The sequence below is a fragment of the Mobula hypostoma genome, chromosome 11 (assembly GCF_963921235.1).
Source record: "Mobula hypostoma chromosome 11, sMobHyp1.1, whole genome shotgun sequence".
NCBI lineage: Eukaryota > Metazoa > Chordata > Chondrichthyes > Myliobatiformes > Myliobatidae > Mobula > Mobula hypostoma.
In genome coordinates this window covers 94,818,021-94,844,624 of record NC_086107.1, presented here as the reverse complement: position 1 = coordinate 94,844,624, position 26,604 = coordinate 94,818,021, and the positions used below count along the sequence as shown (strand labels likewise).

At 51.2% G+C, this 26,604-nt stretch overlaps 1 protein-coding gene across 3 annotated transcripts in view; it reads left to right on the top strand.

Annotated features, from left to right (window-relative positions):
- LOC134353957 (proline-rich protein 12-like) overlaps nucleotides 1-26,604 on the top strand; it is a 98,457-nt gene that overhangs the window by 52,023 nt on the left and 19,830 nt on the right. For all 3 annotated transcript variants that reach the window (XM_063062552.1, XM_063062550.1, XM_063062551.1), the window contains exons 2-10: nucleotides 929-1,041; nucleotides 3,596-3,757; nucleotides 6,020-9,528; nucleotides 14,078-14,597; nucleotides 15,646-15,956; nucleotides 21,075-21,191; nucleotides 21,695-21,952; nucleotides 24,129-24,245; nucleotides 25,420-25,553. In XM_063062552.1, the coding sequence (XP_062918622.1) occupies nucleotides 929-1,041; nucleotides 3,596-3,757; nucleotides 6,020-9,528; nucleotides 14,078-14,597; nucleotides 15,646-15,956; nucleotides 21,075-21,191; nucleotides 21,695-21,952; nucleotides 24,129-24,245; nucleotides 25,420-25,553 (5,241 nt within the window). The remainder of the gene's footprint in view (nucleotides 1-928; nucleotides 1,042-3,595; nucleotides 3,758-6,019; nucleotides 9,529-14,077; nucleotides 14,598-15,645; nucleotides 15,957-21,074; nucleotides 21,192-21,694; nucleotides 21,953-24,128; nucleotides 24,246-25,419; nucleotides 25,554-26,604) is intronic.

The following is a 26,604-nucleotide window of genomic DNA, read 5'->3' as shown; positions in this document are numbered from 1 at the left end:
TTTAAAGAAAGACTGAAGATTAGTTTTACTTGTCACTTATACATTGAAACATCGAAGCATAGGTTTTGCATCAACGTCTGGGATGTCGCATGCCCACGGTGACTCACGAACCCTAACCCCTACGTCTTTGGACTGTGGGAGAAAAGCGGAACATGCGGAGAAAATCCACGCGGACACAGGGAGAGTGTACAAACTCCTTACAGACCGTGGTGGGAATCGTTGCTCAAGAACCGACTTCTCTTGTCTAAGTTGTGGATAACTAGGGCATCTCGGTCGTGTTAATGAAAGAAGTGAATGTGAACGAGATAGGAAAGAAAGTGAACTGTTAAAGTTACTTGGAGCAGTGTTGGGGAGGTGAGGGCAGAAACCCCCTCTTCCCCCCCCCCCCGTGTTTATAATGTACGAGGAGGCTGACAACCCTGAACTCAGATCTGGGAGGTAACTGTTGCACTCATTGGCTAGTATGAACATAATGGGCCAAATGGCCTCCTGCACTGCTTGGTTTCACATCAAAGGAGCTAAAGATGAGCTTTACTTGTCATATGTACATTAAAACATACAATGAAATACATTGTTTGTGTCAATGACCAACACAGTCTGAGGACGTGCTGAGAGCAGCCCACAAGAGTCACCACATTTCCAGTGCCAACATAGTGTGCCCACAACTCACTAACCGTAACCCCTACTACCCCTTTGGAATGTGGGGGGGGGGCGCAATTGGAGCATCCGGTGGAAACCCACATGGTCACAGAAAGAAGATACAAGTTCCTTACAGCCAGTGGTGGGAATTGAACCCCAATCGCGATGGCTGCCACGGTAAAGCATCACGCTAACCACTGCATCACAGTGCTGCCCCCCCCCATGTGTAATTTATTTTGTTTTAGCCACTCTCCACAGCTTCTCACGACTTGTCTCTGTTTCTCTGCAGCCTGGTGTACGGAGGGTCCCGAGGTTCACACCCAGAGACGGATATCCTGCACCGACAGGCCTATGCCACCCCTCATCCTCTCCAAGGCTATGCCACCAATCACCACCCAGCAGGTAGGTGCCCATGCTGTGGGAACACCAGCACGACAGAATCGGGGATGTATGCCGGCCCCACCCTGATCTGTCACTTCACAGCCGGTCTTTCCACTACACCCTTCCTTTGGAACACCAATCCCTATCTGCAGTGCAGTGGGTTTGGTACTGGGTGGTACCTACTGAGATTGTGAGATGTTTCGACGAGTGACACTTGGAGGTGGATCACTACAAAGTTTGGCTACATCACCTAATCTCCGCTGCCCTTTTGTACTGACTGTTACACCGCTGGCGTTTAGGGCAACAATGAAGGTCCTCCATCTCTGGCGGTGTTCAGGACTTCCTTCATCATGTCGGAAGCTTCCTCTCGGTTTTCACTACTGTCAGTCATGGAAATCCTGGGTGGAGACTCAGGAATACCATCACACTCAGATGTAGAAGGATTCTTCATTGCTGTTTCTGTAACAGTTTTGTTTTACCAGTCAGGGTTGTTAGCCCTGAGCTGAACCCCCGAACCTGGAGGACCGGTGGACCACTCTTAGTCTGGCCTCTACCCTTTGACCTGTTTGGCATGGGTGACCCTACCAAGAGCCAAAGCATGAAGCCCTGACTCCAGCCAACTCAGCTCTCCGGGTCATTGAGGCACACAAGCCTCCAAACCCTACGACGAGGTTGTGGTCCTCCTGGAGGTCTTGCACCGAATGCTTTGGGCTTTTTCTGACCAATACTCTACACTGGTCCTAGATATAAAGTAAATTAGCACGGTGTTAGATGCAGCTGACTTCGCAGTCCAAAGCTTCTTCAGAGCTCAAGAATAAGGCATAAAATTTGTTGGCTACAGCCATTTATTAAGTGTTACAGTAACAAAGAATGGACAGAGAAAAGACTAAAAAGTCTGGTTGTCTTGTGCTTAAGAAAACAAGCTTGAACTAGAGAGATAGCAAGACAAACCCTGATAGCAAATAGCCTACGAGGTAGCCAGATTTAAATTCTTGGTTCTTATTATGCTTAGTAAACGCGTAGAGCCATCAATTTTTATGCCTTATTCTTGACTTGCAGAGAACTTTGGATCGTAAAGTCACCAGGGTCCAACACCGTAATGTATCTCCGTGTGTGTCTCTGAGTAGTGTCATGTGCGGGTCAGAAAGTCTCCACAGCATCCAGCGCAAAAGGGCAGAGTATACTAGACACAGAAGCTCCTAGAAAAATGCAGAATCAACTACACTACAATTACTGGAAAATTCACCGAGCAATTATACACATATAGATGATTATATAGAAACACAAAGTTAAACTACGAGGCAAGTAACAATTTTGCACCCGAATCCAACAATGGATGTAATCTCTATAGTCCTCTCTCCGCACTGACCATTAACCTCCCGTTCACACTAATCCCACTCTCTGATCGCCGCGATGACCCTCTCCAGATTCTCCCCCTCACCCACGTACTCAGGGCAATTTACAACAAGTCAGTCAACCCACTGCCCTGTACGCCTTTGGGATGCGGGATTGACCGGCTGAGCTCTGCCCTCTACAATGCCCACGTTCAGCAGAAAAATACAAGCAGCAGCAACAACCACAGCGAGTACAGCGAAACAAGCCCCTTTCTCATCCCTCGCACCCACCCACCAACTCTCACATGAAGTCAGGTCTCCAACCCCAGAACAGGCCCCACCCCGGGCCTCCAGCCCTTGTCCTCGAATTTTCAATTTTGCAGACCTCAGGCCTCCAACTTTGGGCTTCAACCTAGGACTCGCCAATCATGGGTTTGACATTCGGGCCTCGACTTCTGGACACTTTTGTCTTTCCTTCCACCCCTCCCCTCAACAAGGAGACACAGGAGAGGGCCAGGCGCTGGAATCTGGAGCAACGTGTAGTCTGCTGGAGAGACTCAGTGGGGCGAGCAACATCTGTGGGGGAGGGAAGGGGGGAAGGAAGCGTCGACGTTTTGGGCCTTGTTGCAGCAGGATTTTGTCCCAAAACATCGAAACTTCCTGACACTGGGGGGGGGGGGTGCGCTAATGGGGAGAGGCTATTGCCCTGAACCTGGTGGGGGAAGGTGTGAGGAGCACATTCCCAATTGCCCTGAGCCTAGTCAGGGAAGGATTCAATCCCTAATGGATTGGGGCTGGAAAGGGGGTTGGGGGGGGGTGAAGAGCCCATTCTCCAGTGGCCTAGAGCTGGGGAAAGAGTGTAATTTATTCCCCAGGGCCCTGGGGCTGGGTGGTATAAAGCCCATTTCCTACAGCCCTGGGGCTGGGGGTTGGGGTAGACCCAATTTCCAAAGCCCTGGGTCTAGGAGGGATGGGCCCCATTCAAAGAGTGGCCTGTCCAACATCTACCCCTTCACCAATGTCACTGGAATCAGTTGGTGTGGCCCTTGCCATGTTGGTGTGTCTGGAATCTTGCTGTATGCAGGTTGCCTCTTGCCTGCGTTTCCCCCCCCCCCCCCCAAGGATTGCTGTGGCTCCTAAAGTGTTTTTTGGGTGGGCCTTGAGTTTCCTGGTTGTGGGACCGATCCCTCAGGTGGGAGTTAGACGTGGCCCCTAAGCACATGCTGTTTCTTCTGCCCTAGGCCTCTCGGGCCTCTTCGAGACAGGCCTGCATCACGCCAGCAGCACCACCCCTGACGCGTCCGTCATGAACCTCATCTCAGCCCTGGAGTCTCGGACACCACAGCCCGGCCCTTCTGCATCTTCCCTCCTCTCTCAGTTCAGGACGCCATCTTGGCAGACAGGTAGGTTGGGCTTTCGGTCTCAGCTCGGAAGAAGATTAGAAGGTTAGCTTTATTTGTTGTGTGTACCTCAAAACATCGAAACAAACACTGAGATGTGTTGTTTGCCTCGATGACCAACACGGTCTGGGGATGCGCTGAAGGCAGCCTGTGAAAGTAGCATGCCCACAACTTACTAACCCTAACCCATTCAGTCCTGTGCAAAAGTCGAGGTACATATATATGGCTAGGGTGCCGAAGACTTTTGCACAAGACTGTAGTTATTTTATGTATTGCACTGTTCTGCTGCCACAAAGAAAAACAAATTTCATGGCATATGTGAGTGACTCCTTCTCTGCTTCCTCCTACGGCGCTCCACCCTCGCCATTCCCAACATCCTTTGCTCCCACCAGATTTACAAACTCTCTCTCCGCTCCATGTTGACAAATACAGTACTGTGCAAAAGTCTTAGGCACAGTTGCAAGAAAAAGTCTGTGAGCCTGGTTTTCTGCATTAATTACTCAAAATGTGGTCTGATCTTCATCTAAGTCACAATAATAGACAAATGCAATCTGCCTAAACTAATAACACACAAACAACTGTACTTTTCATGTCCTTATTGGACACAATGTTTAATCATTCACAGTCCAGGCTGGAAAAAGTATGGGAAACCTTGTATTTAATAACTGGTAGAACCTCCTTTAGCAGCAATAACCTCCACCAAACATTTCCTGGAGCTGCTGATCAGACTTGCACAACTGTGAGGAGGAATTTTAGACCATTCCTCCATGCAAAACTGTTTCAGTTCATCAATATTTCTGGGATATCTCTTCAGATCATGGCGTAGCATCTCAATTGGGTTAAGGTCTGGACTCTGACCTGGTCATTCCAAAACAAAAATTTTGTTCTTCCTAAACCATTCTGTTGTTGATCTGTGTTTTGGATCATTGTCTTGTTGCATCATCCAAGTTCTATTAAGCTTCAGGTGATGGACCCACTACCCTGACATCCTGCTGTAAAGTGTCTTGTTACAACTTGGAACTCATTATTCCCTCAACGATTACAAGCTGTCCAGACCAAAAGCAGCCCCAAACCATGATGCACCTTCCACCATGCTTCACAGTTGGGATGAGGTGTTGGTATGCAGTGCCTATTTTCCTCTAACCATGCTGGTGTGCATTTCTGCCAAGAGGTTCAACTTTCAACCACCAAAAGGTCTCATCCCTCCACAGAACATTGTCCTAGAAGTGTTGTAGAGCATCCAGGAGGTATTTTGCAAACTTGAGATATGCAGAAATGGCTGCTTTTTTTTTTTTGAAAGCTATGGTTTCCTCCGTGGTGTCCTTCCATAAAGACCATTCTTGTTCAGTGTCTTCCTTATAGTGGACACATGAACAGAGACTTTAGCAAGTTCTGGAGATTTCTGCAGGAGTTTTGCTGTTACCCTTGGGTTCGTTTTCACCTCTTTCAACTTTACACACTGTGCTCTTGGTGTGATCTTTGCAGGATGCCCACTCTTAGGGAGAGTAGCAACAGTACTGAATTCCCTCTATTTGTAGACAATTTCTCTTACTGTGGACTGATGAACACTCAGGTCTTTAGAAATGCTTTTGTAGCCTTTTCCAGCTTCATACATCTCTACAATTCTTCTAAAGTCCTCTGAAAGTTGTTTTGATCGCGGCACGGTGCACATAAACAGATCTTTCTCGAGAAGAGCAGGCTCTGTCAGTAACCTGACTTTATGTCTCTTTTTTTTAATGGGGCAGGGCACCTCTACAACTCACACCTCCAATCTCATCTCATTGATTGGAACACCTGACTCCAAATAGCTTTTGTAGACGGCATTACCCCTGAGGTCCACATACTTTTTCGAACCTAGACTGTGATTGTTTAAATGGTGTACTCGGTATTGACGAGAAGTATAACTGTTTGTGTTTTATTAGTTTAGGCAGATTGTGTTTATCTATTATTGTGACTTACATGAAGATGAGACGACATTTTATGAGTAATTAATGCAGAGAACCAGGTCATTCCAAAGGGGTCAGAAACTTTTTCTCACAATTATACATGCCTAAAACTTTTGCTCAGTGGAGTAGATCTTTGGAATATGTGAGGAAACTGGAGGAAGTGCACACAGTCTGGAATTGAGACCAGAACACCCGCACTGTAGTAGCATTACACTGGCCACCAAGGAGCACAGAGTAAAGGGCGGGTCACGTTTCAGAGGGTTTGCAGGGTCACGTGGATCGTGTGATAAATTAATCTTCCTGTCCTTCCCTCTCCCAGCCATGCACACGCCAGGACCAGCTGAACTCTTCATTTCCGGAGCTATCCCGGGTTCAGGAACGTTCCCGTCCTCGTCCACCCTCTCAGCCTATCAGCACCCAGCCTCGTTCAGCGGCCGCAGCTTTCCGGTCACCTCGTCGCTCACCCTGCCGGACGCCACCTTCAGCCCCAGCTCCAACGGGTTGCTCTCGCCCCATGACCCCCTGCTGCACATCAAGTCCTCGCAGTCCAGCGTGCCCTCGTCGCTGACCTTTGACCGGCTGGGCAGCGCCGTGCTGGGCACCGGCCTGCCCGCCCAGAGCTCAGCCTACCGCACGGCCCAGGAGTCAGCCTCCCGCCACCTCCAGTCCCAGTTCAACCTACTGTCCTCGCCGCTGGGCCCCACCGAGCAGGCCTCGCAGCTTTACAACACCTCGGTCTTTTCCGGCTCGCCCGCCTCAGGCATTGAGAGGGCCATCCCCAGGCAGGACAGCGTCATTAAGCACTACCAGCGACCCTCCAGCGCCCAGCCCCAGCTGCCAGCCTCTCACCACTCTCTGCAGCACTACCTAAGCTGCGGCGGCAGCCACGGCTTCCAGCAGATGGCACGGCACCCGGCCCTGCCCTGCAGCCCCTTGGGAGAGCCCTCGCCTGCCAGCAGCGAGGGCAGCCAGAAGGGCTCGCAGGCCCGAGGCACCGGGGAACCCTCACAGAGCTATCGACCCATCATCCAGTCACCCGGCTACTCCTCGGCCTCCTCCTCCTCCAAGTCTAAGAGCTACTCGTCCTCCAGGCAGGCGGGTCGCTCCACCAGCACCCCCAAGTGCCAAAGCATCTCCTCCACGGGGCAGTCCCACCACTACTCGTCGGCGGCGCCCAAGGCCAGCTCAGTCATCTCCAGCCAGCCTCAGGCCTACTCACCCGGTCAGACCCAGAGCCTGTTGACCCTGACCCAGTCGCAGAGCTACAGTGTGGCCCAGGCCCAGGCCCAAGCTCAGGTCCAGGCTCAGAGTCTGGCCTCCGTCACCCAGTCGCAGGCCTTCGCCTCCAGCCAGTCACAGGACCCCGGCAGTGGCGGCAAGACACAGAGCTACTCACCGGCCCAGCTGTCAGGCCTGGCCTCGGTGGGCTCCATCCAGAGTTATGGTGTCCAGTCAGAGCCCCACTCGGCACCAACACAGGGCTACGTGACGGCCCACTCCCAGGGCCTTCCCGTCGCCAGTCCTTCCCTCAGCTACGCTCCGGGACATTCCCCAGCCCTGACCAGCCATGGGCCGTCCATCGTCTACTCATCGGCTAGCCATGTGCAGGCCCTGCCTGACTCCAGCCCCTCGCCCATCATCCGGCCGCTCCAGTCGCCGGGCACCGGCCGCTCCCAGGGCGTGCCCTCGCCAGGCCAGCCCCAGAAGTACCTGCCCTCAGTCCTCTCACCTTCCTTCATCCAGTCCTCGCACTCCCAGGGCTTCCAGTCGCCCCAACCCTCCATGGAGAGGGCTGGGGCCTATGGCAAGGCCAAGCCCGACTCGGATCTGCTGTCCTCAGAGAGGACGGAGGACGAGGACTTCCTCATCCAGCACCTGCTAGACTCCCAGAGCCCGCCGCGTGTCTCTACCCAGAGCCTGGTCGAATGTGAGGAACGGGCCCCCAAGGGTCTGGCCTACGAGATGTCCAAGCCTGAGGAGCGCTACCACCTCCAGAGCGTCATCCGCACCAACTCCAGCCTGGACAGCCAGGTGCTCGAGATGTCCCTGCAGGGCCTGAAGGAGAAAAAGAAGGCAGAGAGGCCCAAGGAGTACGTGGTCCGCTCGTCCACGGAGGCCCTGGCCACCACTGTGGTCCACTACAGCCACCAGGCCAACAGCATCGACAGCCTGGCCCGGGACATCAAGAAGTCGGTGGATCACTTACAGGGCAAGGAGCTGGCGCAGGGCCACGGCTACCTGACGGAGGGAGGCGACCCGTCATCGCGGGGCCATCGGCTGGAGCCCCACGCCATGATGCAAGGGCAGCCAGCCTCCCAGCTGATGCTGGATGCCTCGCCCGAGATGCCCCTGGCCCTGCCCCACCAGGGGTCCGGCCAGCCCTCTCAGCTGCTGCCCTCGGTGCTGACCCACACCCAGAGCCAGCCCCCGCCACAGCCCCCTCCGCAGCCGCCGCAGCAGCCCCCGCCGCAACCCCAGCAGCCGCAGCCCCGCAAGGTGCCGTCCGCCATGGACGTCCACCTGCTCGAGCCCCAGCGGCTGCATTCGGAGGCCCCCTCTCCCCAGCTCCAGATGCTGGAGGTGCACCTGCACCCCCACCCCCCGCTGCTGGACTCCCGGCAGATGCCGGCTGAGCCCCCCTCGCCCCGCCTGGCCCCCCCACCGCCCCCGCCGCCCCCTCCCCAGCCGCCCGGCGAGCGCCTGGCCCCGGCCCCCACCGCTCCCGAGGGCCTGGCCCAGGCTGAGCGCCTGCCCCCACCCCAGGAGATGCAGGAGTTCCTGGAGCCGGAGCTGCACCTGGAGAACCACCTGTCCCAGGGCGGGCCGGTGGCCCCCCAGTCCCACCTGATGGGCGAGGGGGGAGGCGAGGGCCTGCAGCTGGACCAGCCCGAGGCCCGGCAGCAGGTGGCACCTCCTCCGCTGGAGCCCAAGGACCAGTACGGTTCGGCAAGCCCGTCCAGTGGCAAGGGGCGCTTCGTCCCACTGACCTCGATCTGCTTCCCGGACTCCTTACTGCAGGACGAGGAGAGAAACTTCTTCCCTGGCATGGAGGACATGTTCTGCCAGGCGGCGTGCGGGGGCGAGGAATATAGCAAGCACGCCGGCGAGGAGGGGGGCCAGGCCCTGGAGCGGCCTGACGCCATGAACATGATCCACTCCAACCAGACCTTCCCCGGCTACTGCCCCCAGGAGGGGGCTGGCGGGGGCGGAGGGGCGGGAGGGGGACAGCAGAGCGTCCACCTGGATCTCGAGCAGGTGTCCATGAAGCCCGAGATGGAGCCGGCGGCCTTGACCCAGCCGAGCCAGCGGCCTGCCGGCTCCGAGCTAAAGTCGCCGCTCACCACCGCCAGTTTCTGCAGCATGAAGAACAGGAAGTTCCTCAAGACATCGTCCTTGCACCTGCTGAAGAAGAAGGACTCGCCCCCGCAGCCTCCCAAGAAGACCTACGCCCAGGAGTATGAGTTTGAGGACGAGGAGAAGGAGGACGTGCCGGCCGACATCCGGCTGAACAGCCGGCGGCTGCCAGACCTCCTGCCGGACCTGATCTCCAGCTGCCGAGCCCGGGGCAGCATCAGCCCCGTCTCTGACATCGACTTCTGCGCCGGCAGCCTCAATGGCGGCAAGAAGAAGCCCAAGCGGGCCTCCAAGCCCAAGGAAAAGGGGCCGCCACGCCCCCGAGGCAGGCCCCGGATCCGGCCCCTGGAGCCCCCGCAGGGCGTGGCCCTCGATGGCCCCAAAAAGAGAGGGCGGGGCCGCGGCAGGGGCAAGAAACTGGCCGAGGGCGAGAACGAGGGCTTCAAGATGGAGAAGCAGGCAAAGCCCAGCAAGGTAAGGAGAAAACACCTCACCACGAACACTTTTGTTTTTATCTGAAAAAGCGTTTACAAATGTGAGGTTGGGGCAAAGAGTCATAGATTCAAAGAGCATAGAAAGAGGCCCTTCAGCCTGTCTTATCCATGCTGACCATGGTGCCTGTCAAAGTCAGTCCCATTTGCCAGTGTTTGGCCGATACCTCTCTAGATAAACCTTTCCTGTCATGAACCTATCTAAATGTCTTTTAAATTTTGTTAACGTACCTGCCTCAAATACTTCGTTTGGCCGTTCACTCCATATACTGACCACCATCTGGGTGAAGAAGTTGCCCCTCCAGATACTTTTTCAATCCCAAGCCTCACACTGTAAACTTTTGCCCTGTAGTTTTTGCTTCTGTTTCCCTGGAAAGAAGACACTGTGCATTCACCCTGTCTAAAACCTATCTCTGCCATCTCTCCTATACTTTGCTTCACTCACCGTAAAATGACACCCTCTTGTGTAATCCTCTAATCTATTTCAGATCTCCAGCAGAGAATACAGGAAAGTGTAGGCCCTTCGGCCTTATGATGTTGTGCTGACCTTCTAACCTGCTCTAAGGTCAATCTGACCCTTCCCTCCAAGATCAATCTGACCCTTCCCTCCAAGGTCAATCTAACTCTTCCATCCAAAGTGGCCTCCATTTTTCTATCATCCATGAGACTCTTAAACGTCCTTAATGTATCTGCCTTGACCACCTCACTGTATTAGCCATTACCACCCTAGGGAAAAGATCTCTGGCTGTCCATTCTATCTATGCCTCTTATCATCTTGTACATCACGTGAAACTGACCTCTCGGTCTCCTTTCCTCCACAGAGAAAGGCCTGATCTCACTCATCAGACATGCTGTCTTGTCCAGACAGCATCCTCATAAATCTCCTCTGAGCGCCCTCTCTAAAACTTCCATGTCCTTCCTATAATGGGGCGACCAGAACTGAACGCACACCTCGTCTATTCTGGGACCTCAGTGCCTGCGTCCCTCCACCTCACCCACCCAGTGATGTAGAGGCCAGGCATGCAGTTCTTTCCAGCTGTTTCTAAAAGTGTTTGACATCCAGCGAAGTGTGGCCTGGCCGGTGTGGTCATCATTGTAATGTAGAAAACGTGTCCCCCAATGTATTCTTACAGCACAGAAACAGGCTCTTCGGCCCATCTACTCCATACCAACCAAGATGACCATCTGAGACAGTCCCATCTGTCAGCATTTGGCCCACATCCTTTTCCTTCAAGCCTTTACCTTTTCCTCCTATCTCCTCCCAACTTCACACTTCATCCTTCTTCCCCACCCACCTACCTTCCTTCCCCCTCACGTGGTCTCTCTTATCACCTGCCAGTTTGTATTCTTTCCCCTCCAACTCCCCTCCCATCCCCCCCCCCACATCTTATTCTGGCTTCTTTCCCTTTCCTTTCCTGTTCTAATGAAGAGTGCTGGTCTGAAACGTCAACTGTTCATTCCTCTCTGCAAATGCTGGCTGACCTGCTGAGTTTCTCCAGCATTTTGTGTGTGTTACCTTGTGAATGTTCACGAGCTTCCTTCAGCAACTTCCTCTGGCAGCTCAGTCCATGTATGCACTATCATCTCAGTGTCCTTTAAAACCAAAATTCCTCAGGTCCCTGTTAAATCTCTCCCCATTCACCTTAAACCTTAGCCTTCCACTTCTTGACCCCCCCACCCCCCGCAAACCATGGTCATGCTTGGCTTTAGAATTGCAGTGCCTGGAGAGAGTACTTAGCCTCCACAACTATTTTCACATCTTACTGTCTCATTTTCTAAATTGCAAAAATATATTGAAGCTGGATTTTTGAATTAATCTACAAAACATTAAATCAAAAGTAAAATTCTAAAACTTGTCAATTTACTAAAAGTTAAAAACAAAAATCATGAAGTTGAAAAAGTATGTATTCCCGTTGTAATTAGTACACTGACTTTCCTCAGGTACAATATACCTTACCACCTCTCCCAATTTGTTGATGTAGAGTAGTGGTTGATCACCTGTTTTCAATGAATGCATAAGAATAAATACCCCCCTCTGCCTGTGAGGTCCAACAGTGTGATAGATTTTCAACAGACCAAACCAAGTGAAGACAAAAGAACATTCAAGACAAGTCAGAGAAATGATAATAGTGAAGCCCAAATCTGGGGAAGGCTACAAGACCATCTCAGAGGCACTGAACATACCTCAGAGCTCAGTGCAGTCCATTGTGAAAAAGTGGAAAAAATATGAAACCACAGCCACACTGCCTATGTCAGGCCACCCCTCTGAACTAGATGCTGGAGAAGAATTGCTCTTGTAAGAGAAACGGTCACTCTGAGTGAGCTGCAAAAGTTGGTGGCTGCAACTGGACATGAAGTTCACGGCTCCAGCATCTGTAAGGAATTGAACAAAAAGGGCATTTGTGGGTAAGTGGGAAAATGGCAAAGAAGAAGTCTTGGCTTAAAAAAAGTCATATCCTTACAAAGTGTCACTTTGCAAAGATACTGCAAAGATGTGGAAGAAGGTCTTGTGGTTGGATGAGACTAAAGTGGAACTTCTTGATGTAAATCTAATGCTGCACGTCAGCCAGGTAACACCAACCCTACGGTAAAGTATGGTGGAGGTAGCATCATGCTATGGGGATGCTTTTAGCAGCAGGGTTAGGATTGATGGGAAGACGAATGCTGCTAAATACAGAGAGATCCTGGATAAAAACCTGCTAGCCTCTGCCAGACAGCTTAAACTGGGAAGGAAGTTCATCCTTCAGCAGGGCAACAACCCACAGCAAGTTACCAGAGTAACCGTGGAGTGGCTTCAGATGAAGAAAACTGATGTCAAAGTCCTGACCTTGCCCCAATTGAGCATCTCTGTCAAGACCTCAGGATTGCTGAGCACCAAGACTCCTCAACTAACCTGGCACAGCTTGAGCAATTTTGCAAGGAGGAATGGACAAATCTCGCTCCAACTCTTTGTGTAAAGCTAATAGAGACTTATTCAAGAAGCCCACTGGCCATAATCGCTGTGAGAGGTGGTTCAACTAAGTACTGGGCAAAGGGGGGTGAATTCGTTTGAACTGCTGACATTCCAATTTCTGAATTTTTAGACTTTCATATTTTACAAATTTCCCTGTTTTTTAAGGGGTGGGGCTCTACTGTTAAATAGGAGCATGTGATTCACAAATTTTTTAAAAATCTCAGTAAAATTGATCAAAATCCCTGGTTGTAACACTCGTTTATGTGAACAAAGGGTTGGGGGTTGAACGCTTTTTCAAGGCACTGTTACCTCTCAGAACCTGGAACTTTAAACAGTACAGCACAGGAATGGGCCCTTTGGCCCTGAGGCCCAACTAATTTAGCTGGTAATTAAAAGCCTAATGATAAGATGGTTGGAAGAAAGTATAAGGGAGGAATGTCTGAGGTAAGTATTTTACACAGAGCGGTGGGTGCGTGCGTAGAACACGCTGCCAGGGATGGTGGTAGAGGCAGGTATGTGAAGGACATGAGATAGACACATAGTCACATGGATGATAGAAAAGCGGAGGGCTATATGGAAGGAAAGGGTTAGATTGATTTTAGAGCAGGTTTAAAGGTTAGTACAACATTGTGGGCCGAAGGGTCTGTACTGTGGTGTACAGTTAAATATTCTATGTTAAACGGATCCCTTCTGCCAACACAGTGTCCATATCCCCTCATTCCCCATCTAAGATGCGGAGAAACTTCTTTAGCCGAAGGGTGGTGAATTTGTGGAACTTGTTGCCACCTGCAGCTGTGGAGGCCAGGTCATTGGGAGTATTTAAGGCAGAGATTGATAAGATTCTTGACTGGACGTGGCATCAAAGATTGCAGGGAGAAGGCTAAGAACTGGGGTTGAGGAAGAGAAGGGAGAAAAAAAAGGATCAGCCATGATTGAATGACAGAGCAGACTCAATGGGCCAAATGGCCTAATTCTGTTCCTATTGTCTTATGATCTAAGAGCCTCTTAAACATGTCTATTGTATTTGCCTCTACCACAATCCCTGGCTGCGCATTCCAGACTCCCATCACTCTCTGTCCAAAAAAAAACTTGCCTAACATATCTCCTGTGAACTTAATTCTTCTCACCCTAAGTTTATGCCCTCTGGTTTTTATACCTTTCCACCGTGGGTTAAAGACCCTGGCTGTCTGTTCTATCTGTGTCACTCAGAACCTTAATAAACCTCTGACGGGCTCCCCTCAGCCTTCGCCTTTGCAGAAAAAAGGTTGTCCAACCTCTCCTCATGGTGCGTGCCTCTAAGCAGAAGCATGGTAAACCTCATCTGTACCCTCTCCAAAGTCTCCACGTCCTTCCTCTGGTGGGGCAACCACGCTCATTTGGAGCATTGGGGAGAAAGGGGGTGTACTTAAGCCATCTCTGCTCTGGGGCAAGTTGGTGCAGCCTTTTTTTGATGTCTCACCTGATGGAGAGACTTCTTGTGCTCGTCAGTTAAGATCTTATCGTTTTTCATATTGGTTGTCACGTTGGTGAGAGACAGATGGTCATGTTTGTGTGTTATTCCTTCCTCCCCCCCCCCAAGGGCAAGGTTCAAGGGTCGAAAGCAAGCGACCTTTTACCTGTGGACGTTCCAGAGACTCTACCGACAGAAAATGTGCTGGAGAATAGTCAAACCCAAGAGAAGATCAAGAAAAAAATAAAGGAGGTGGAGGAGAAACAGCCGGAGATGAAATCCGGCTTCATGGCATCGTTCCTGGACTTCCTGAAGTCAGGCAAGAGGCAGCAGTTGCCCGCGACAACGTCCAGCCCCCAGAAAGGGCGGCCATCTTCAGTCATCAACCAGCCCACACAGGCCCCATTTGGCCTGGCGCAGTCGATGCTGTCAGGCCCACTCGACGCCTCGGAAAGCGACAGCCTCATGAGCTGCACCAGCCCCTGCAAGAGGTTCGACGAGGATCTGAAGAAGAATCTGGAGACCTTGCCATCGTTTTCCTCGGATGAGGAAGATTCCGTCAGCAAGAACCAGGACCTACAGAAGAGCATCACATCCGCCATCTCGGCACTCTACGACCCAATGGATCGCAAGGAAACTGACAACACAGGTAATCATTCCTTTCAGCTGAGAGTTTTGGGAATTGGGTGGGAAATGGAGCTGAGGTGAAAGTGACTTTAAATGGAGGAGCAGGCTTGGCGGCGGAGGGGTTGGGGGGGCAAATGGCCAACTTCTGGCTTCTCAATCGCATGCATTTGTGTGGTACCTTTGCAACCCTTTTCAGGGTGTTGCACTTCTCACCAAATGAAGTCATTGTTGTAATGTTGAGAACAAGGCAGCCACTTTGTTCACAGGCACTATTAGATATTTCTTGGTAATATTGAGTTGAGGGTAACTATTGTCCAGGACATCAGCCCTTGAAATTGAAAGCTGTGGGATCTTTCACATCCACCTTTGATAGTGGAAAGGGATCCCACTGTGTGTCCTGTGGAGATGCGATACTTCACCAATGCAGAACTCCCTAGCTGTTGGCTCAGTTGAGTGGTGAACCATTTGATAGGGCAAGTGGTAAACCCCTGGAACGAGGGACTCTTGAGTGAGCTGGGCTCATCCTTGTCAGTGTTCAGAGGGTTGGGAGGTGATCCTATTCAAATGTACAAGGCTCTGAGGGAGCTTCACGGGGGTGAGGGGGTGTTTCACCCTTTGCCAGGTCTTCTTGGACAAGGGCGCTAAATTCCAGATGAGGGATCGCCCATTTAGGATGGAGAAGGGGAAGGATTTCTTCAGCAGGAGTGACCAGTCACTTAGCAGCGCTGGAAATTGGGTTCAATTCCCACTTCTGTGTGTGGGAGTTGGTACATTCTGTCCGTGATTGCGTGGGTTTCTTCCAAGTGCTCCGGTTTCCTCCTACATTCTAAAGACATATTGGTTAGGGTTAGTGAGCTGTGGGCGTGCTATGTTGATGTCCTAAGCATGTTGAGACCTATAGGCTGTCCCCAGCACAATCCTTGGACTGTGTTGATCTTTGACGCAAGTGAAACATTCACTGTGTGCTTGAATGTTTCAATGTACACGTGACAAATAAAGGCCAATCGTTATAAAAGCTTAAAGGGGAGAGCAGGCCTTCATTTCCCATTTCTGTTTCCTTGCTTTGCCAGAGAACATTACCACGGAGGATAAAGAAACGAGCAGTTCACCGTCAGAAGTCTCTCAGCCAGAGCAGGCCGCACCTCCATCCCCAGACTTGCCTAAGGAACCAGTCCCCGAGGAGGAAGCTTCACCGGCCCCCGAGTCCCCACCACAGCCGGAGGAGAGGGAGGCTCCATCCCCGGTCAAGCTCGCCAAGCCACAAGACTCGGTGGCCATCTGTGGAGAGACAGACGAAGATGACGAAGAGAGTGGAGGGGAGGGAGCCATTCGGAAGTGGGACGAATTTGTCGTTAAAATCGATGACATTAAGGAGCTGAAGGTATGATTTGTTGCTCTTTAAGCAAATTGTTGCTGGGTTTTGAAAATACTGCACGTGCTGGACTCCCAACCCCAAAATGAGAGAAGTTTTCCCGTGTTGCCGCATCTCCTGGCAACCACCTGGTGATGTCACGGTGATGCAGGTGGAGCTGTAGATGCTGGAAATAGATAGATAGATAGATAGATAGATAGACATACTTTATTAATCCCGAGGGAAATTGGGTTTCGTTACAGCTGCACCAACCAAGAATAGAGCATACATATAGCAATACAAAACCACAAACAATCAAACAACAATATGCAAACTATACCAGATGGAAATAAGTCCAGGACCAGCCTATTGGCTCAGGGTGTCTGACCCTCCACGGGAGGAGCTGCAAAGTTCGATGGCCACAGGCAGGAACAACCTCCCATGACACCCAGTGTTGCATCTCGGTGGAATATGGCTGGAGCCCAACAGCAAAAAGTTCAATATCCAGGCTACAAACACGTTCCTTGATTGTAATATGACCAGGATTGCACCATCTGTTGTTAACTAGAACAGCAAGCCCCCCTCCTTTATGCTTATCACTCTCAGTGCAATTCTGGTCAGCTCGAACGGTCTGGAAGCCCTCCATGGAAACGTTTTGGTCGGGTATGTCCTCATGCAGCCACGTTTCAGTAAAACGCATAACATTGCTCTCCCGAAATGTTCTCTGACTCCTGGCTAGCACCGTCAACTCGTCCATTTTATTACCTAGCGATCTCACATTGCCCATAATGAGAGAGGGAAGACACGGCTTATAACTCCTCTTCTCCATAAGTCTCTGTTGTCTCGACCCAGTCCTCTTTCCTCACCTTTTTGATCCCCCTCTGCATCCTCTGTGTGTTTTCCTCCAGATTTCAGCCGGGGTTTCCGCCGCTCTGTTCGCTAAACCGGCCGGCATAAGCGCAATCGGCTGGTCCCTGGAATAAACGATGCGACCATACTTCTGCCCCGCTAATGAGACGTGTCTGAATGTAACTATTTCCAGCGCTAAAAACCCAAATAAAACTCTCTCTACGAGCATGTTAGAGAGGGTGCAGCTTCAACGTGTTACCATGAAAAAAAAATACAACAAATAACGTAAGTTTAAAAAGTAAGAAGAAAAAAGTAAGAAAACTAGTTAGAGCGGCTGTAACAGGCTGCATGCATGACCGGCGCATGCGCACTACCAGACCAGCAATCACAAAATGCTGGAGGAACCCAGCAGGTCAGGCAGCATATACGGAGAGGTGTAAACAGTCGACATTTTGGGCTGAATCCTTATGCAAAAAAAGTTGGAGGACTTTGTGGAATGGAAGGGTCACAGAGCTTTTTGAATTTACTTCATCTCTTACATCCTTCATGTACGTGAGGAGTAATGATGTTTACATTACGTCTCTGTCTGAATGTGCAATTTATAGTAATTTGTCATAAAAAGTATGACAACAGGGCAGTCAATATAGCATAGAAATACAATTGTATCAGCGTGAATTAATCAGCCTGATGGCCTGGTGGAAGAAGCTGTCCTGGAGCCTGTTGATCCTGGCTTTAATGCTGCGGTACTGTTTCTTGGATGTTAGCAGGTGGAACAGTTTGTGGCCGGGATGACTCAGGTCCCCAATAAACCTTTAAGCCCTTTTTTTGCACCTGTCGCTGTAAAAGTCCTGAATAGAGGCCTTATAGAAGGTTAAAAGGTTGGTGCAACATTGTGGGCTGAAGGCACTGTTCCCTCTAAGCTGCATGGGTGCACGGCCACGCAGTAACTGAAATGCCCCCACGCACATATCCTTTGTTGCTGCGCAGCTGGTACCTTCTTTTATATAATGTCCAATGCAGTTTTCAGCCGGCAAAACAATTTCCTGCTCAGCGCAATGGTTGGTCCACACAGGAGTAAAGACAAATTTAAAGGGAACATTGGCCGAAGGGCCTGTACTGTGCTGTACTATGCAATGTTCTACTTTCTCGTCTGGCTCCCCTTTGGAACCAATCTCTTTGACCTGCCCTAGTTCTCAAGTGTCTTTGCCGAGTACGGCTTTGTGCTTGCTCTCAGGGACCCTGTCCAACTTACATTCTCGGTGCTATTCTTTATTTGCTGTTTGCACATTGACTGATTGTCACTTTTTCTCTGTTTAGGTACAGCTTTTTGAACGATTCCATTGTATTTCTTACCCCCCCCCCCCCAAAGTAAATCCCTGCAAAAAAAAGTATCTCAGGGTAGCAGATGGTTCTTTTGTGATAAATTTATTTTGAACTTTGTAAAGCTCTGTGAGCCAGCTAGTGGATCTGTTTCCTTATCGGACCCGTGATTCACTCCTGCCCGCTGGTGGTGTTAATGTGGAGCTTGCAACGCTTTGGATGTGCATGTTGCACCCCTGAGGTAAAAACCTGGGATGGTTGGAAATTGGTGCCTCAAATTGGGGCTAGTCCTTGCCGGCCAAGAATGGGGTCAGGTTAATCAATGCCTCAGCTTTAAGTCCCAAACCCAGAAGCTGACTGGTTCACAGCCAGATAGACCATAAGACATTAGGAACAGAATCAGTCCATTCAGCCCATCGCATCTGCTCTGCCATTTGATCATTGCTGATTTATTTAGCCTCTTCATTCTCTCCAGAACCTTTGATGTCATCGTTTCTATACACCGTGACACGGGCAGTCATGGTCTTTTCATGACCTTGATTGGTCTGCCATTGCCTTCTTCTGGGCAGAGTTTTTATAAAACAGGTGACCCCAGCCATGATCAATACTCTTCAGAGATCGCCTGCCTGGCGTCAGTGGTCGCATCACCAGGACTTGTGATGTGCACTGGCTGCTCGTACGGCCATCCACCACCTGCTCCCATAACTTCATGTGACCCTGATTGGGCTTGGGGAAGGGGGAGGCTAAGAAGGTGCACACCTTGTCCAAGGGTGACCTGCAGGCCATCTCCTTTAGTAGAGACATATCTCCACCCTTTGACCCAAATCACCTTTATCACCATTACTAATCAAGAACCTCCGCTTTAAATACACCAAGGACAAACAGCCATTTGTGGCAATGAATTCCATAGATTCACCATCCTCTGGCAAAAGAAATTCCTCCTCATCTCTGTTCTAAGGGGATGTCCTTATATTCTGAGGCTGTGCCCTCTGGTCCTAGACTTTCCCAATATTGGAAACCTCTTCACACCTACTCCAGCTAGGCCTTTCAATACTTGGTAAGTTTCAACACTTTGTCTACACCACTCTTCCTGGCAGAGTTTCTAACTGCAGTGTCCTTTGCTGTGACACAGTTGCCCCCCTCTAAGCCTGCAGCCCAATCAGATGTATGTCCTCAAGCTTTTAACCTCTCTGCTCGACCGTAGGTCCTTTTTATTGCCCTAGTGTTGAATACTTTGGTTGGGAGAAGTACCCTGGGGGGGGGGGGGGGCCCCACAGTTATGTGGTGGTTAACGTAACTCTATTATAGCACCAGCGACCGGGGCTCAATTCCACAGTCGTCTGTGAGGAGCTTGTACGATCTCCCCATGACCATGTGGGTTTCCTCCAGGTGCTCTGGTTTCCTCCCACAGTCCAAAGGTGTAGTGGGTTAATTGGTCACATGGGTGTAATTGGACGGTGCAGTCTAGTTGGAACGGGGACGTCCCAAGGAGGAATTTCTTTAGCCGGTGAGTGGTGTTTCTGTGGAATTTATTGTCACAGACAGCTGTGGAGACCAAGTCATTGGGTGTATTTAAAGTGGAGTTTGATAGCTTGAGTGATGTAGCTTCAATGTGTGCAGCGGGATGTTGGAGATCTTTTACCAGCCTGTTGCAGCGAGTGCTGTCTTCTTTGCTGCTTTATGTTGGGGGAGCAGCATTGGTGCTGGTGATGCAAAGTGACTAAATAAACTCATCAAAAAGCCTGGATCCGTCCTTGTCTACAACCCAGACTCTTTTGAGAAGAGGTCACTAAACAAACTGTTATCCATTATGGACAATCAGGCACATGAGCTACTGAATAAGCAGCGGAGCACCCTTTCGAACAGACTTGTTCAGCTCCGCTAGTCACAGGATCATTACAGAAAATCTTTCCTACTAAACCAATAAGCATATACAACAGTCCATCTTTGTGTGACAGAAGAACACACATCATAGTACAATAGTCTCTGTTTTATTATTTAGTACGTTATGATTGCACAGTTGTAAATTATTGTGTATATTATTATTCTGTACTTTATTATTAAGTTTGCACACAGCTAAGTGTGTTTTTAAATGTTGCTGCTCTGATGAAATAATTTCCTACCCGGTATCAATAAAGTACTTATTATTGATTAGTAAGGGTGTCAAAGGTTATGAGGAGAAGGCAGGCGAAAGGAGTTGAGATAATAAATCAGCTGTGATGGAATGGCAGAACAGATTCAATGGACAGAACGGCCGAATCCTGCTCCAGTGAGCTTAGTAGCAAAGTCTTCATGCAACAACCAGACACCATTGAAGAGAAGTCCATAGTGTCCTATCGTTCAGGTAGGGTGGAGGTTGTGCAGGTCAGTTCGAGAACCTGATAGTGCCAGGAAAGTAGCTGTTCCTGAACCTTGAAGTGTCTCAAAGTGGGGATTAAACAGGGTTCAATTGTGAGATCCAGAGCTGGCACAGGGCAGGTCCGTTCAACAGTCGGATATCAGCGAGGTGGAAGCTATCCTTATGTCTAATGGGACATGTTCTGCAGTTTTTGTACCTTCTACCTGATGGGAGAGGAGATACGGGAGATTTGGGTGCAGAGAAGTTTAAGTTTGACTGATGAAATAAATTTTTAATTAAAATGAGCATATTATCACGGACAGCTCTCAACTTACTTTGGGTGGAGTAAGTCTGCTGGGTGATGGGTGATTTCAAAGCAATGAGGGAGAGGTCAGTGTCAGCATTAACATTCATCACCTGACCAACCCAGACCCACATCCTGTGACCAAATGCTCACCCCTCACTCAGTCCCGTCCCTGTGACTGGACAGTGCGGCCGGCTGGGGTCTGTTGTGGCCGGTACAGGCTGGAGGGTGGGCACTGTGCGGTCCTGTGGGTGGGCTGGCCTGTCGCAGGGAGTGGGCTGGAAGAGGGGCCCAGTTCCCTGATATCTGATGTTCCCCCCGCCCCACTCTGCCACAGGTGGCCATGCAGAACGGGACGGAGCCGCCCCCCATCTGGCGCGTGCAGAAGGCCTCACTGCAGCGGTTCGTGCCCGAGGTACGGGAAGGCAGGCGGCACTTCGCCTCCAGCACCCAGGTGAGACTCTTTCTACCCCCCCACTCCACCCCACCCCAGCTGAGATCCCGTGCTCCAGTCCCTCCCCAAACCTCCTACCATTCATAACACTGCATGCTGTCCTCTGGCTCCATTCCCTGCTTTTTACCTCACCTCTGTTTCACCCCTTACTGCTGTGTTCAAAACCACAGCTCTTCATCCCTCACCCCCTCCTCTCCCCCAATTACCACCTCCATTCTCCTCCCCTCATTCTCGTCCTCCTTCATGTCCTCATTGTCCCTCCTCATTCTCCCTCCACAACTCTCCCCTGGTCCCCATCCCACCCTCCCCTTGTCCTCGTCCCCATCCCACCCTCCCCTCGTCCTCGTCCCCATCCCACCCTCCCCTTGTCTCCATCCCACCCTCCCCTCGTCTCCATCCCCCCTCCCCTCCCCTTCGCAGCAGATTCTCTTACCCCCACCCCTACCCCCGGGGCTAGGGAGCGCTGGGCCAGTGACAGGTTTCTGCTGTCCTTTCTCTGCCAGTATGTGGAGTACCCAGATGAGGTGAAGATCGACTACCAGCGCCTCTACGTCAAGTTCCTGGAGAACACGGACAAGAGGGACTACGTCCGGATCTGCTCCAAGAAGCCCTGGCACCGGCCCCTGCACCTGGCCAAGAAGCAGGAGTCGGTGGCCATCTCCGGCCAGACGGACGAGGAGGATGAAGAGAGCGGTGGCGAAGGCGTGTTCCGGGAGCGCGACGAGTTTGTGGTGAAAATCGATGACATTAAGGCACTCAAGGTGAATGACCTGGTGGCCCTCCTGGGGGTAGTGTGTCTGATCTAGCTCAGGTAACCATAGGTAGGTCAAAGGTGTAACATATAGGGGGAATGCCAGAGGTGGTGGGTGTGTGGATCACAGTGCCACAGGCAGATACATTAGGGGCATTGAAGGGACTCTTAGATAGGCTGTGGATTAAAATGGAGGCCGATATGGGAGGGAAGGGTTAGTACTGTATGCAGCTTTGCTAAGAAAGGATATGCTGGAATTGGAGACAGTCTAGAGGAGGTTCCTGAGATTTATCCCAGGAATGAAAGGGTTAATGTTTGATGGCTCTGGGCCTGTACTCACTTGAGTTTAGAAGAATGAGGAGAAATCCCATTGAAACCTATTATATATTGAAATATATCAATAAAATGGACGTGGAGATGTTTCCTACAGTGGGGGAGTCTAGAACCCGAGGCCACAGCCTCAGAACAGAGAACATCTGTTTAACAGAGATGAGGAGGAACTTCTTTAGCCAGAGGGTGGTGAGTCTGTGGAATTCATTATCACAGGCAGCAGGGTGTGATAAGTTTTTAATCGGGTCTTGTGGTTAGATTGATCTTGGAGTAGGTTAAAGGGCCAGCACACCATTATAGGCTGAAGGATCTTCAGTGCTGTACTGTTCTATGATGAGAGGTTGGGGGGGGGGGAGGAGATAGCTGAAGGCACATCCTCTGCAGACGGCCAAGGAAACAGGGGTGGGCAATGGGCCAGAACTGGGAGGGATGGGGTGGGGGGAGTCTGCATGGATTCCTCTAGTCTCCGCCTGGGGTGTAGCGAAGCCGGCCAATGCACTGTTTATCAGCCACACCCAATGACCGTCGAGTGGGTGGGGGTGAGCTACTATCATGCTCTGTTGCAGTCCACGGGGTGTGCCCCAGGGTGCTCCTACAGAGCGAGTTCTAGGATTTGGAGGCAGGGCCCGTGAAGGAACACTGAAGAAAGGGGCCGGGTACGGCTTTGGGCCCGTTCCCTCGTATCAGCTGCCTTTGACCTTGGTGCTTGAGGCCGTGAGTTTGGGAGGTGCAGGGGGATAACTGCAGTACATTTTTCTGGGTTGGACACACACTGCTACCAGCTGCTGGTGGGCAGAGTGAATGGACAGGTGGAGGTCTGCTGTAATTGTTCACACTGGATGACACAGTGCTGTGGGGAAGGTCAAAGGTTCATGCAGGTTACAACTCTGAGATTCGTCTTCTCCAGATAGCCACAAAACCAAGAAAAATCATGGAAGTCAGTTCAGAGAGAAGCAGCACCCCCACCCCGCATGCAAAAAAGAATAGCAACACGATCACCAACTCCCAAAACTCCTCCCCCGCACAAAACACAACAAGAACATTGCTCCCTCTCCCCGGACAAAAAAAGTAACCAAAACTAACAGAATATTGAAAACTATAAGACCACAGTCCAAATCCATATCCATAAATACAGAAAACCATGGTAACATTCACAGCGACAGGCCAGACAGGCTTCTCCTCTGCGGCAGCAGACGATCCCACCAGCAATCAGAAGGCAGGCAGGCAGCGCTCACCCTCCACATTCGCCTCGATGTCTCAATCTCCCTCGTCACTTAAATTGGCGAAATGGAGTCGAACGTCGGCTCACGCCTCGCCTCGAGGCTTGCGCTGGCTGCCTCCCGGAGAGAGCAAAGCACTGGGTCACCCAAACGATCCCCGAACTGCAAGTCGCAGGTTCCGACGGGTCCAGAAACGCATTCTAGATGAAAAACAGACGTGAAAGGCATGGAGTAAATAGTTTTGTGGTCTATCCGGAAGACGTCGTCTGAGGGCGTGTTGTATGCAGGCGCCATCTTGACCAGAGGTTATTGTCCGCCTCGCCGCTGATACCTATCACCTGTTCCCCCCCCACCCCCACAACCCATCCCATGTCATGTGACCGAACACATCCCTGACCCTCACTCAATCTTGCCCCTGTAACCAGACAATGCATCTAGCTGAGGGTATACCATGGGGAGAAGAGTGAATGACCGGTATGGGAGGGGGGTCTTTGATTATGTCAGCTTGCTTTTGCGAGGCAGCGGTTAACGGAGAGGAGGCTGGTTTCCGCGACACCAGAGCTGTGTCCATTTCTCTCAGCAGCCCCTCCGGGTACTAGGAGTTGACGCCAGGCTAACAGTTTGTTGTCCACACAGCTGGCGATGCAGGCAGGGCGCGAGCCCCCTCCCGTCTGGCGCGTGCAGAAGGCCCTGCTGCAGAAGTTCACCCCCGAGATCCGCGACGGGCAGCGGCAGTTCTGCGCAACTAGCAAGGTAAGGTGGGGGAGGGTGGGGTGGGTGTCTGGGCGAAGCATCTGGAATGTTCTGGAGGCTACCGAGCCAATGAAACCCCGCAGAGTCGGGTCACCGCAGTGTTGGACGACACGTGGCGGTCTCTGCACAGGAAGATCCCATCAGGAAGATTTGCCATGATCCTATAGTAATGTTGACTGGGTTGGTGGGGGAGGGGTGAATGTTGGCCATGGAACTCTTGTGAGAGCACCCATACCCATTATTTGGATTTTTTGTTCTTCCCTGCGTTTAACCGATCCCTTCAACCAATCAATGTAGCAGTGGGAATGTGGGGCCAGAATTCTGATCATCAGGGCAAGTCTCAAAGTTATAATGTTCCTCCTGCTCCTGTGTTCCACCCATCCTCCCTCCTCAATGCCTTCTCTGAGGTTTCAGGGAAGATAGGGACCTCCAGAGATCTCCCTACTCTTGGACAGTCCTCGTCCCCCTTTTGGTGCACTGGGTTATGTAGGACTTGTGGAAATGCATTAAGATGCGTCTTACGATCTTTATTCCCTGGAGTGCAGGAGAATGAGACGAGATTTGATGGAGGTATGCAAAAGTATGAGAGGTATAGACTAGATAAATGCAAGCAGCTTTCCCCACTGAGATTGGGTGAGACTAGAACAGGGGTTCACAACTTGGGGTCCATGGCATAAAAAGAAGTTGAGGACCCCTAAGCTTGAACTAGAGGTCATAGGCTAAGGGTGAAAGGTGAAATATTTAAGGGGAACGACTTCACTCGGAGGGTGGTGTGAGTGTGGAACGAGCGACCAGCGGAAGTGGTGGTGTGGGCTTGATTGCAACATTTAAGAGAAGTCTGCATAAGTACATGGAGTGGAGGGGTATGGTCCAGAAGTGGGTGGTGAGACGAGACTAGGGTGAAAAACAACAGGGACTAGATGGGCCGAAGGGCTTGTTTCTGTGCTGTAGTCTCCATGGCTGTGATTCTATAATGCGCCAAGAACTCTCTTTACCACCCTATCTATCTGTGATGCCACTTCCAAGGAGTTATGGATCTGTATTCCCAGATCCCTCTGTTCCACTGCGCCCCTCAGTGCTTTACCAGTCGCTGTGTAAATCCTACCCTGGTTTGTCCTTCCAAAGTGCAGCAGGTATCGGGAGGCCTGACAGTGGGTCTCGCCTTCTCTTTCAGTATCTCGGGTACTTTGGTCACGCCAAGAATGAGTACCAGCGTCTCTACGTGAAGTTCCTGGAGAACGTGAACAAGAAGGACTACGTGAGGGTGTGCTCGAAGAAACCTTGGCATCGGCCCCAGCAGTCCCTGAGGTAGAGGCTCTGCTGGCCGGGGGGTCTGGTTATGTGTGTGGTCACGTGGCTTCCTGTTCTCTGTCGTAAAGAAATTGAAGGGTTATTGGAACAACACACATCAAAGTTGCTGGTGAACGCAGCAGGCCAAGCAGCATCTATAGGAAGAGGCACAGTCGACGTTTCAGGCCGAGACCCTTCGTCAGGACTAACTGAAGGAAGAGTGAGTAAGGGATTTGAAAGCTGGAGGGGGAGGGGGAGATGCAAAATGATAGGAGAAGACAGGAGGGGGAGGGATAGAGCCGAGAGCTGGACAGGTGATAGGCAAAAGGGGATACGAGAGGATCATGGGACAGGAGGTCCGGGAAGAAAGACGGGGGGGGGGTGACCCAGAGGATGGGCAAGAGGTATATTCAGAGGGACAGAGGGAGAAAAAGGAGAGTGAGAGAAAGAATGTGTGCATAAAAGAGAGTAACAGATGGGGTACGAGGGGGAGGTGGGGCCTAGCGGAAGTTAGAGAAGTCAATGTTCATGCCATCAGGTTGGAGGCTACCCAGACGGAATATAAGGTGTTGTTCCTCCAACCTGAGTGTGGCTTCATCTTTACAGTAGAGGAGGCCGTGGATAGACATATCAGAATGGGAATGGGATGTGGAATTAAAATGTGTGGCCACTGGGAGATCCTGCTTTCTCTGGCGTCAGAGCGTAGATGTTCAGCAAAGCGGTCTCCCAGTCTGCGTCGGGTCTCACCAATATATAAAAGGCCACATCGGGAGCACCGGACGCAGTATATCACCCCAGTCGACTCACAGGTGAAGTGATGCCTCACCTGGAAGGACTGTTTGGGACCCTGAATGGTGGTAAGGGAGGAAGTGTAAGGCCATGTGTAGCACTTGTTCCGCTTACACGGATAAGTGCCAGGAGGGAGATTAGTGGGGAGGGATGGGGGGGACGAATGGACAAGGGAGTTGTGTAGGGAGTGATCCCTGCGGAATGCAGAGAGAGGGGGGGAGGGAAAGATGTGCTTAGTGGTGGGATGAAGCCACACTCAGGCTGGAGGACACGGCCTCCT